This window comes from Nelusetta ayraudi, unplaced genomic scaffold (genome assembly GCF_046127955.1).
Source record: "Nelusetta ayraudi isolate G7.1 ecotype Tasmania unplaced genomic scaffold, CSIRO-AGI_Nayr_v1 ptg000017l, whole genome shotgun sequence".
Lineage (NCBI taxonomy): Eukaryota > Metazoa > Chordata > Actinopteri > Tetraodontiformes > Monacanthidae > Nelusetta > Nelusetta ayraudi.
In genome coordinates, this window is record NW_027466067.1 from 10,575,807 (window position 1) to 10,588,060 (window position 12,254).

The 12,254-nt window shown below is 42.1% G+C and overlaps 2 protein-coding genes across 5 annotated transcripts; both read left to right on the plus strand.

Moving 5' to 3' along the window:
* The first annotated feature begins 330 nt into the window (after positions 1-330).
* On the plus strand, positions 331-4,784 carry tas1r3 (taste receptor, type 1, member 3). Its single transcript, XM_076025381.1, has 8 exons — positions 331-515; positions 596-896; positions 1,456-1,812; positions 1,904-2,320; positions 2,418-2,621; positions 2,694-2,814; positions 3,312-3,682; positions 3,764-4,784. The coding sequence occupies exons 1-8, from the start codon at positions 331-333 to the stop codon at positions 4,361-4,363; spliced, it is 2,556 nt and encodes an 851-aa protein (XP_075881496.1). The 3' UTR covers positions 4,364-4,784.
* Positions 4,785-4,801: 17 nt separating this feature from the next.
* Positions 4,802-11,163, plus strand: odad1 (outer dynein arm docking complex subunit 1). 4 transcript variants are annotated; one of them, XM_076025380.1, is made up of 16 exons: positions 4,802-4,914; positions 5,328-5,501; positions 6,697-6,769; positions 6,870-6,966; positions 7,063-7,252; positions 8,092-8,214; positions 8,310-8,423; positions 8,533-8,600; positions 8,698-8,885; positions 9,519-9,653; positions 9,749-9,831; positions 10,074-10,242; positions 10,331-10,494; positions 10,582-10,685; positions 10,781-10,865; positions 10,969-11,163. In XM_076025380.1, the coding sequence occupies exons 3-16, from the start codon at positions 6,709-6,711 to the stop codon at positions 11,002-11,004; spliced, it is 1,617 nt and encodes a 538-aa protein (XP_075881495.1). In that variant the 5' UTR covers positions 4,802-4,914; positions 5,328-5,501; positions 6,697-6,708; the 3' UTR covers positions 11,005-11,163. The 4 variants fall into 4 exon arrangements, with proteins under 4 accessions (XP_075881495.1, XP_075881494.1, XP_075881492.1 ...); XM_076025379.1 differs by having other exon boundaries at positions 4,809-4,914; positions 6,697-6,775; XM_076025377.1 differs by lacking the exons at positions 4,802-4,914; positions 5,328-5,501 and adding an exon at positions 6,514-6,597 and having other exon boundaries at positions 6,697-6,775.
* The last annotated feature ends 1,091 nt before the right edge of the window (positions 11,164-12,254 follow it).

Sequence of the window (12,254 nt, forward strand, 5' to 3'; positions counted from 1 at the left end):
TGTTGTTTTGTTTTGTTTTATTTCAGACGGCACATAAAAACTCATGTTGAACTTATTCTTCTGCTGACTTCTTACTTAATTTACAATTACACACCACAGATGTAAATGTAGGTCATTGTCTGAGGGCACATTTAGCATGATATGAAGTTATTGGGCATCACGACTGGGCGGTGAGGGGACCAGTACCAATCAGGAAAGCGGACTGAGAATCTGCCCCGATGTATTTGCATACAACAACGCCTGCTGACATGCTCTCGCACATACACACATGGCTCTCACCCCTGCGGCATCTTTCTCCAGCTGATCAGCATCATGGTGCCACCGGCTGCCATGCTGCTGTTCCTCTGGGCGTTTGGGCTGAGCTTCAGCGCAGCGGTGCCCAAGTGGTTCGACAACATTTCTACCAATCTCTTCAATTTATCCGGAGACATCATGCTGGGGGGACTCTTTCCCATCAACCGTCTCACCGGCAACCTCACCCAGAGGACGGTGCCGGACAACATCAGCTGCGAAACGTAAGGGCCTGACCGGAATAGGGCATTAAATTGTTACGGACGCTGAACATAACCGTTTCGTCTTCTTTCTGGTCACACAGTGTCAACGATTACGGACTGGGTATGGCCCTTGTGATGAAGTACGCCGTGGATGAGGTGAACGCAAACCCAATTCTGCTGCCGGGCGTCAAGTTGGGTTACGAAATCCACGACACCTGTCAGCAGTCCGCTGTTATTGTGAAGCCAACCATATCGTTCCTCACCGAGAAGCCTGGCAGAGTGCTAGCGGTGGAGTGTAACTACACCGACTATGAGACCAGCTTCTCAGCTGTGATCGGCCCCTATACCTCAGAGATGGTGTCGGTCATTGGAAAAATCCTTGGATTCTTTCTAATGCCACAGGTTTGGTCTTGATCTTATATCTCAGTGGCAAATATTAAAAATAAATAAATAAATAGGGACTTAGCCAAAGACAGTGTTTTTTTATTTTATTTTGCTATTTATTTTTAATGCATTTTCTTGTAATTAGGAAAAAAAACAAGCAGTGTAAATTCCAAGAGATATAGATTCTCACCGTTTCATGTCGAGCTCTGCGCGACCAGGTGCCTGAGTACATTTCAGCCGTGGTCCATCTCAGTACCACAAGTCGGTCACACAGGTTTTCTGACTAAGGTCGTCCCTTGCATTTGACTAAAAACAAAAGATACTTTGGAATTGGCAGCTCACACAATCAGTGTCCAAAAAAACTTTCGGTGTCTTTTCAGAAATGCAGCGTGATAAATATTCTCTTTATATCTGTGCAACTTAATTACCTGATCTTCTCACTGGTACTGGTGTTTTTGTTTTCTTACTTGAAACAGTAGAGCACTTTGTAATTTAGTTCTGTAAAAATTGTTAAATAAAATAAACATCTTGTCATTTTGGCCTCGTCAAAACATGTTTAATAATCCTCTTGCTCCAGATCAGCTTTGGTGCCACGAGTGACAAATTCAGCAACAAGCTCCTCTACCCGTCGTTCTTCCGTACGGTGCCCAGCGACAAATGGCAAGTGGAGGTCATGGCGATCCTGCTGAAGAGGTTCAAATGGAACTGGGTGGCCATCGTGGGCAGTGACGAGGAGTACGGGCAGCAGGGTGTGCAGGAATTCTCCAAAATAGCAGCCAATAAGTCCATCTGTGTGGCATACCAGGGGCTCATCCCAGTGTACAGTGACCCAAAACCAATGGTGAAAGTCATCATCGACAGCATTGTGACGACTAAGGTCCAGGTAGTAGTGGTCTTTTCTCTAACCGGACCGGCTGAGGCGTTATTTACAGAGGTGAGTAAGGATTCAATTTGAGAGGGAACTTTAGACAACTGCCACGTTCCTCTGTTGGTTGTGTTAATGAATTCAGCCTCTCCCGCTCCAGGTCATTAGAAGAAATGTGACAGCCGTGTGGATTGCCAGCACGAGCTGGGCCATCCATAACCGACTGACATCCCTCCCCAATATCCAATCGGTTGGCACAATCATTGGATTTACCGACAAGATGCAGATCCTGGATCTGCTCACCCCCTACGTGGAGGCGCTTTTGGCCAAAATAAGCAAAGAGAACGCGCGCAAATCCGCTCCCACATCAGAATCTTCCACTTTTCTCAATCCCTGCCCACAGTGCTGGAACTTGTCTCCCGCCAACATCACCCTGGTGACGAAGCCTGTACTGCAACGTAATGCCTTTGCTGTATATGCTGCCATCTACAGCGTGGCACAGGCACTGCACAATTTCCTTGAATGCAATTCAATATATTGTGACTATGGACCTGGAACCAAAATCTATCCATGGAAGGTGACCTTTTCTGTTTTAGCAGAGATTTTGTGTTCGCAGAGACGTGTGTTAAAATCATCAATCAAATTAAAAAAAAAATAAAAATTAACTTTTACAGCTGTTGGAGGCATTGAGGAAGACATCTGTGGACATAAATGGTACTCAATTGGTGTTTGACAGTAATGGAAACCCAAACATAGGATACAATTTATTGGAGTGGGTTTGGGAGCCCTCAGGTCTGAAATTCGTGAAAGTTGGGAGCTTTCATAACACGCTGGACATCAATGTGTCACTCTTCAAGTGGCACACTGCAGACTCTCAGGTAATTTCAGAGAGTTCTCGAAACAGTGAATTTTCTATAATAATCTGACGTGAACTGACAAGTTTTCCGCAGGTGCCTGAGTCCACCTGTTCAGCAGACTGTGGAGCAGGACAAGTCCGCAGAGTCAAAGGATTTCATTCCTGCTGTTTCGACTGTATAAGCTGTTTGGCGGGGACATATCAGAAAAATGCAGGTAACTTAGTTTATCTCATCTTTTAAATACAAAGGGCACTGTGACGTGTTTAGGAATATGTCTATTCAAAAGTTGATTCACTGTGATCCAATTAAATATGAGCTGAGAAACTGAAATAAACATGAATATTTTCTGTGTATTAAGCTCCATCCAGTTAGCTTAGGTTAACACTTAAAAACAACAAAAGAAAACAGCAGGAAACACATAACTGGTGGTTAGAAAATCTACCAAGAACTCTGAAGGTGATCAATGGCCAATCTAAAATTAACTTTGAGATGTAGTCAAATCCGTAACAAAAAAAAATCTTATCTCAAAGGTGTCAGTCAGGGTCAGTGTGCAACATTCACTATCATCGAGATTGCATATTGCAACCAAAGACCAACTAGTTCATCTATCATTTTTTGATTGAGGAAGCAGTCAAATTATTATTATTATTATCGACTTTTGGCAATGCTTTATTTAGTGTGATATTCTGTTTTTGGCTTTCTTACTTATAGCGGACAGACAGTGCACCAAATGTCCCGAAGGTCAATGGTCCGAGAGTCGCAGCACTAACTGCACTCCACCCATCTTTGACTCTTTGACCTGGGATACGTCTGAAGCTCTGGAGATCACTCTGGCTGTGGTGCTGGTGGTTCTATTAAATGGCTCAGTCGGTGTTGTGCTGCTGAAACACAGGGGGACCTTTTTGGTAAAGGCCGCGGGAGGAGCCCTGGGTTATGTGGCTCTCCTGAGCCTGATCGGATCTTGCCTCAGTCTTCTGCTCTTCCTCGGTAAGCCAGGGAACCTTGTGTGTCGCCTCCAGCTGCCCATCGTCGCCATTTTTCAAACAGTTGCCCTCTCAATTATCACGGCCATTTCCATACAGGTGAGAATTAATGGTTCAAGTGCATCGGTATATTTCAGAGTGCCATTGTTCCCATGCTATACGCCCTCTCTTTTCATACAGATATTCTTCTTGTCAGAGTTCCCAGTATTGGCTTCTTCTTACCTGAATTTAGTCAGAGGCCCTGGGAGCTGGTTGCTTCTGCTCATCTGCTGTGTGGTGCAGGCTGGTATCTGCGGCTGGTTTGCTCAAGCAGGACCTTCTCTGACTGAATACATGGCAAACATGAAAATAGACTTTGTCAGATCATTTCTGGCTTGTCCAGTGGAACCGTTGGCTGGACTTGCCCTCATGCAAGGTTCCGTCACTGCATTGGCTCTTGTATCCTTCATGTGCACATTCATGGCAGCGAAACCTCCCCATCAGTACAACCTTGCACGGGACATCACCTTTTCCTCTCTGATCTACTGTGTGATCTGGGTAACATTCATTCCAATCTACATAAGCTTGACTGAAAAATTCAAGTGCATTGTCTATGTTTCTTTCACCCTGATAAGCAACTTTGGACTAGTGGCAGCTTACTACTTTCCAAAATGTTACCTCCTGTTGAAAAAGCCTGAGCTCAATGCACCCGAGTACTTCTCTAACTTCCTTGAGGGGGTCCCAACCACGCCAGTTGAGGAAGAACAACAAACCGAGACAGAAACAGAATCAAAGCAATGAATTGATGTTTAGTTTTAGGGACAAAACAAATATATAAAGGACTGCGCATCAGTCATTAATTGTGCAATACATCATTGCATGCTGAACACTTAGTATTTCACCATTAACAATTTCCATAACAGGACACAGTAGTTGCTCATACACAGAATAGTGAAGACATTTCAGAGCAATCTACTTTCCAAAAAGCGGTCGATGAGAAGTTATTTTCAGTGATTTTTGCAAAGGAAAGACGGTACAACTAATTACATTTGGTATGTCATCAAAAGTTAAGAGATGAGATTTGACTAAATCACGATGTAACTTTTTTTCAGGAGACAAATAAAGAGAAATAAGTTGCGTTGGTTCTTTAATTCACACTTACATAAACGCCTCTGAATATTTTACCACAACCCTCTCTGCGCCTTCCTCAAACTAACAACCTCCCTTTTAGGATAACCACCCTTCTATTAACTTTTGGAGATGCTTGTCTGGAACTCATACAAATAGGAACTCATAAACTAGAATCCCTGTAAACTCTGCTCTGTATCAGAGGTCATCTCTGAATTCATAACGTTGTTCATTTAGGGGGGGGGGGGTCCTCAGACGTGTCTTTGGGAGCTCTTGGACATGAAAAGGCTATTTTTATAGCTTTTTGCTATGCTTGGAAGTAGTTTAGAATCACTAAACTTTAAAAACACATCAAGTGATGAAAATACTATTTTATTCTAAATACAGAAGTTGTATACATCTATATGACAGCATTTAAGATCTATTTGGGATGGTTATTTTCGTTTTATTTTGGGGACTTGGATACACGGAGCTGACATTTTGTACGGCGTTTCGTCCTGTCGGACACAAATAGGCGTTGCACGCATCTTTGGCCAACACTAAAATGTAATAAATAAATAAATAAATAACATAAAATGTGGAGGATTCTGAAAAGTTCCAAATGACTCTTAAATTTGACAGTTTGACGACACTCAAGACTGTGGTTGAACAAACATAGCAGAAGCTGGCTTCAGGCCCGGGTACTGCCTGACACACTTGATCCATGCGCACTGGACTTGTTGTCCCCTCAGACACATAGCAACTGTTGCTATCAACATTGGTCTCTGGTTGGAAGGAACTCACGTTCTCTACCTTAAAAGACTTTCGTCTGGTGAGATGTTTGTTTTTTGGTTTGTTTTGTTTTGTTTTTTTCGTATATCAGGCGTAACAGAAAGCGTTAGCGTGCCAGCTGAGCTCCAAGCAGTTTGTTTTAGCAGCCGTTGTGAGTAGTTCAAAAAGATAAAAGAAACAAAAGAGAAGAGAAGAGAAGCAGCCAACAGGCAACACGTTTGTTCGGTTTAGTTGGTGTTGGTAGTTCAACATTCTAAATAATCTCTGGAAAATTAATACTTGCTAATAATACTAAAAAAAAAAATATCCCTGTTACATCGACGGAAAAATTTCACGCATGCTACTTCACATTTTCTTTTGCAAGCAGAAACAGTTCCTCTTGGAAACGAAGGAGGGCAGTATTGTCTCCCAAAACGTATGGTTTAAGAACATCAAATAGCCATTCTGTCTAAAATTAAGCTATAATAATTTCTCAAATCTCTACATTCTCTACTGTACAGTTAAAATACTACTGCAATTTTCTTTTTGGATTCCTTTTTAAATAGCTCATGCTCAAAACTGCACGGCCAACCCGATTTCCAGCTGTAGGACCCAAAATTGTGCAGGGTCTTTGCACGTGCTCTTTATGTCCAAGTTCCAGGTCATTAGAACGACCTACAGCCTCCACAACCCAACCATGTAGACTGATGGGTAGCAAGCGCCAGGGCCTCATTGAGGTTGTCAAGTGAGGGCACTTTTCACCACTATTTCACCCAATTAGTGTCAGAAGACCTGAGGAGAGCTGGAGAGTGGGCTGCGGTGTTCCAAGCAAGAGTGTTGCATCACTCCCACCTTTATATCTTACATCACCCCACAGGTTCCATATTCGGCAGCGCCCCTCCAACCCCCCTTCTTTCACATATTCATTCAGCAGTATCAAGTGGCGTGACCACATTCAGTGTGATGCCGTAATGTCTGTTTTACTAAATGTGCCATATCATTTTTTTTATTGATCAAAGTCAAAATGGCCCATATTTCTACTTTGATCTCAATTTTTTTGAGATTAAAGTGAGACTTATGAGTTTAACATGGTGAGTTATGCTCACGATGGTCCTTCAAGGTCCCCATATTTTGACTCCAACTGCAGAAATCTTCAGGTTTCAATCTTCAACAGTCAGAACCACAGAATCTGAGCCCCAGATCAAATTGGAGGTTTAATATATTCTTTCCCCACCCCCTACACTCCTAAAACGCAGCACTGCATCACCATGAATCGAGGAAGAGCAGCGCCAAGTGCCCGCTCAGATACCAGTGACATGGATTCTGAGGGTACAGGTAATGTTATGTTAGATATGAATAATAGCTGGTATTCTCCAATTTGTTTACGTGGGTGAAACAAGTACAAATGCATGTTTCGCTATTCAAACAGAATCCGAAATTACCAGATTGAGGAGACAGTTGAGGATCATGGAAGGAGATCGGCATGTGTACAACTTTCAAACCAGGGAGAAGATCCGCAAACAAGAGTGAGTGAGCGCTGCCTCTTGTGTGACTTTTTTTTGGCTGTATTCAAGTATTCAATTTTGAACTGGTTGCGTATTGATTGAATAATGATGATAAAGGCAGGAGATTGATAACCTGATGAGGGAGCAGGAAGAACTGCATCGCAATCTCGGGACGGCCAACAGATTTTCACACGAGCAGCAGGCCGACGAGGATGCCGCTGGCCTTCGGGCTCTGCTGGAGCAGGGAGACCTGCTGGAGGACGAGATGAAGAAAGAGAAGCAAGCTAAAATGGAGCTAGAGAAGGAGGTGAATCAATTGTTCCTTAAGTTTTGGACACAGGTTCTTCGGTAGCCACCAATGCCAGTGCCTATGATCAGCGGTTTGTCGTAGGTTATTGTGTGCAGCTGACGTTGCGTCTTGTTTTTGCTTTAATTTAATAAAAAATTTATAGTAGTAAATGAAAAGAAACTGCTAAACTTCAATTACCATATGAATTAAATGTCCTCTAATCCTTTTAGCTCATCCCTTTAGGGGGGCCACAGCCAATCATCTGCCTCCATCCATCCCTCTCCTCTGCATCCTCTTCTCTTACACCAATTAACTTCATGTCCTCTTTCACTGCATCCACAAATCTCCTCTTTGCTCTTCTTCTAGTCCTCTTGCCTGCCAGTCCCAATCTCAGCACCTTTCAACTGATCACCCATCTCTCCTCTGAACATGTCCAACCCATCTCAGTCTGGCCTCTCCAGCCTTATCTCCCACAACATCTAACATTTGCTTTCACTTTGATGTTCTCAGTATGATTTTATCTATTCTGGTCACCACCATTTTCACCTCTGCTACATCCAGCTTCGGCTCCTGCCGTTTCCATAGTGCCGCTGCCTTTTTAACCGGACAACATTGCTGCTCAAAACATAGAAAACAGCGTGAAAACTCCAAGAATAAACCTTTCGATTTATTAGTTAATGAACATAATGACTGCAAGTATTAGCTGATGTTGACTATGTTGCAATGCCAATAATCTGCTTCATTAATCAATCTAGTAGGTCTGGCTTTAGTCTTGTTTTGTCTGTTTTTTAGATTACTGTGTATCATTTTTAAATGAATTTTCATTCCAATTTGCAATGTGTCAATGGTGCCAACAGATCATGAACATGCAACAGAAGATGACTGATCTTAAGAGGGATGCAGCCAGCAGTATCACCTCAGTGGGGTCAGAAGAAAAGCCAGCTCACACTTTTCGCACTTTGGAATACAAACTTGACCGGGTGAGAAAAAACAGCAGAACGCAAACATTTCACCAAAGGGATTAATTTGTTGTTTCCATGCTGAATTAATTTCTAGTGTGTTTTTATCTTGTTAGCAATTTATTTGCTTCAATGAGCTGATGACCAAAAAGAGCCAGGTGAGGAAGGAACTGCACACCCTTCAGATCGAGCGTGTCCGTTTCCAGCGGCTGAAAACCAGACTGGAAAAGGTCAGCGGTCACTCTGTGGATAGTCCAGACATGTTTTGCCTCTGATTGTCATTCTGGCTCTTGCACTAAAGAACGTGCCTTTGCATTTATTTGTGTCCTCGTCTTGTAGGAACTGGAAGATAGCCGCAAAGAGATTGACAAATTTCTTCTCCGCTCCATTTCCGCTCATGATGCCAGGTTCAGATTTAAGAAGCCCATTTACGTCATTGTTGCCTGTAAATTCCCCCCAGGGCTGTTGTTATTTATGTGTGTAAAACCTTTTTTTTTTCATCAGAGTTGAGGCACAGACCAAGATGATGATGATTAAGGAGAGAGCAGACAAGGACATTTTCATGTACAATATTGAGATAAAGGAACTGGAGAGGATCATTGCACATGAGTGTAGACTGAAGGAATACATGACCACTAAGTGCAATGAGCGCAGCGGACAGGACGATACCCAGGACACGGGGCCCTCACAATGTAAGTGCAGCTCATTTCTCTCAACGATATAAACAGTATTTTCTCTCGAAATGATGTGGATTCCACTGTGGCAATGACTTCTTAGTTGCTTCCTGAGATGTAAATAACGTCTCACCACCCTAATTAGTAGTAGCACAGTGCAAAAGTGATAAGCACATATGGTGCTAAGTACAATGTATTATATGGCAACCAGTATGTACAGCGTGGCACACCAAGATGGATTTATGCCACACATCTATAAAAGTATTTAGAAAGGCGAAAACCCTTTTGTCATTTGCATTCACGCATTGATTCATTCAGATTATGAACTTTCTATCTTGGCCAACACTACCAAAAAAAACAAAAAAAAACTTTATTACTTTTCTTTTAATATGAGGTTGCTCTCCAGTGCTTGGAAAAACTACTTCTGATGGATTATGAGCAAATCTGTTTCACATTTTATTTTTTTTCTCCATTCATTTTAAATGGACAGATCATGGTGTCAAACTAGTTCATGTGTTCAAGTGTAGGCCCAAGGGCAGTTCATGACATTGCAGTATAAAATCATTCAAGATAAAACACAAATAAATAATACTGTCACTGATATAATAGAGATAGTACTGATATAGCGCTAACAGTCCTGTTTGGTCTCAGTGTCTCAGCTGAAGGACCAGAGGATGGTAGACCTGGGGGAGGAGTCGTTGGAAAACCTGGAGGAGGTGTTTCAGAGGATCCACACAATGAAAGGGGAAGACAACCTGGACATACTGGTCACCAGGTTCATCCAAGGTGAGTCTTTGCAACACTTTCTCAAAGAGAATTTCTCACATCAGTCTGGCAGACTTGAATTTAACTAACATACTAATTGTTGTGCTGCTGTGTAGAGGAGGACAGAAACTTTGCACACTACAATTTTGTAAATGAACAAAACAATGAGGCACAGGCTCTGAAGGATCGAATCAGTCAGGTGAGTTTTTCTGTTTTTGTCTGTGTATATATGATCCTTATTAACGACTCCTACTCTTATTTCGTGGTTAATACAATGTTTATCATGCCACATTTCCTTGAATTCATAGCTCTTCTCAAAGCCAGGCCTAGATTGAAGGGATTGCTGAAAATTACACAGGCTATTCTGTTTAAAAAAGAAAAAAAATCACATCAGTTATGTTTCTGCTTGTCTTGTCTGTGCTGAAATGGTTTTGGGTGAAGATGGATGCTGAGATTGAGCAGTTTAAAGAAGAGAGCTCGCAACAGGAGAAAAACAACAACTCACGTCTGGGAGACATTGACAAACAACAAAAGCAAACCGAGTCCTGGGCTGAAGATTATGAACGACAAACCAGTGTCATCAGCAAAATCCTGGACGATGTTCGAGCGGGTATGATTTATTCAATTACTGATGATAGATATATGTATATATAGTCTGTTGGCATGTAATTCTTCTTCCTCCTACCCCCTACCCACAGCCATAAGCAGCACCCTGAAAACTACACAGTGTGACTACTCTGCATTGGAAGATGCACTTGGTTCTTCTGCAGGGATCACTGAGAGCAACGTCATGTCCTACATGAGTCTGGTGGAACTGAAGACCATCGAGCTGCTCGCCATACGAGCTTACCTTGAGTCTAAAGTAACCCGCCAGCTTGTTGCTCAGTTTTTTCTTCCACACATAAGTACAAAATATCTAAGCTTCCCTGTTTTTTTCTTTCCCTTACAGGATGTTGATAAGGACTACAATCCCAAAGAGCTCGCTAAATCCCTTTTGGGACAGTATCCAAAACTCCTTAAGCAGGACATTGTCATCGAACCTACACATGACGGGTGTGGTATTTTTTTTTTAGATTTAACCTGCATTAACATGTTAACATTTTGAAGTGCATTTTGATGACAGCTGAGTGTTGTTCTGGACTCCACAGTATGGATTTTATCGGGTCACCTGACTCTGAAGAAGAAGAAGTACAGCTTTCACATGATGAGCTGAGGCAAAGAATAATAAACACGGTAAGGAGGGGCTGGAGGATGACCTCAAGACAAATGGTTAAATGTTTTCATAATTAGGTTACAGTAAAAATGGTTGTTGATTGTTTAAAAATTTGATTTGTAGGTTCTGCAGCAACAGAGCCCGACGACAGAGTCCTGAACTCCCCCAGTCTCCGACAAGGCAGCATTTACAGCAGCCTGCCTGAAATCTGATCCTCATCCTGGCTTTCTCATTGTTTACAGTAATGATGATCAATGGAGGCCACAAGCACTGATGGAACCGACTCCATTTAGAAACGTTGCAGCGTGCCTGTATAAACATGTAAAGCCTTACAGTTAGAAGTGTTTGCGTCGCCACGTATATTTAAACGAAACCTCTTTGGACATCATTTCATGTCACAGTGATTTATTTTCTTCTAAATAATTAGGTTTGCAGCTATCAAGATGCCTTTTCAGACTCTGGCTACCAGCTGTCCTTTTGAAGTGAGACTTGCCATCTGGCTTCGGCTATTCTCTGTTGTCTCCAGGCAGCACCCCCACCTCTCCGTGGCTCTGTTTCATTTTAGGATCCTTGCTGCTATGCTCAAAAGCAAAGGTTGGGGGCAGCAGAACCTTTTGTAATTGTAACAAGAAGGCATGCTGAGACCTTGATTCTCTTTCCAAAAGGGAGGGAGAACCTTTCCAGCCTCACTATATGTACACGCTAATTTACGATGCATTTTTTTTTTTTTTAATTATTATTAATTTGTCAATTATTTTATTTAGTCGTTTTCATAAAAATTAGAATCAGTTGAACCATAGCGTGTCTTCCTTTGTAACCATACTGGTTCTTAGATGGTGGGAAATAATTAAATTGTGATTCCAAGTAGTCAACTTCTTGTTAACACTGATTAGAAAACCACCGCGTCTTCAGCCGACGTGGCTTGCAGTGTCCGCACATTTCAAAAAGTGAAAACTTCATTCTTGCTCCTCTTGGGTTTTAAATGTCACCTTATCCAAACATCCTGGAGTGAACCGCAAACATGGCTGTCACCGCTGCAACTTCCTCCGTACAAAAGAGACTGTCAGGAGGTGGAGTTATTTTAAGAACTGTATTTTTAACAGCAGCACAGTGAAACAATTAGCAAAGCTCCCTACTATATTTAGCCTTTAATGCCCAGTTGCACAAAGAAAAGGGGGCTGACTTTAGAAGACAAGTGATTATCTGGAGTGGCGTGTGACACAGGAAGTGAATAATGTTTCAATGCGTAATGATTCCATGTATCTGCTGACACAAAATCAGATGGGTGTTTTGGGATTTAATAAGTCATTAAAACAATAATTGGTATTTTCTAAAATTAGAAAAAGCATTTTCACATTCACTTTAAGATAATGTGCCACCACATTTGACACAGTACCCTGAAAACATGA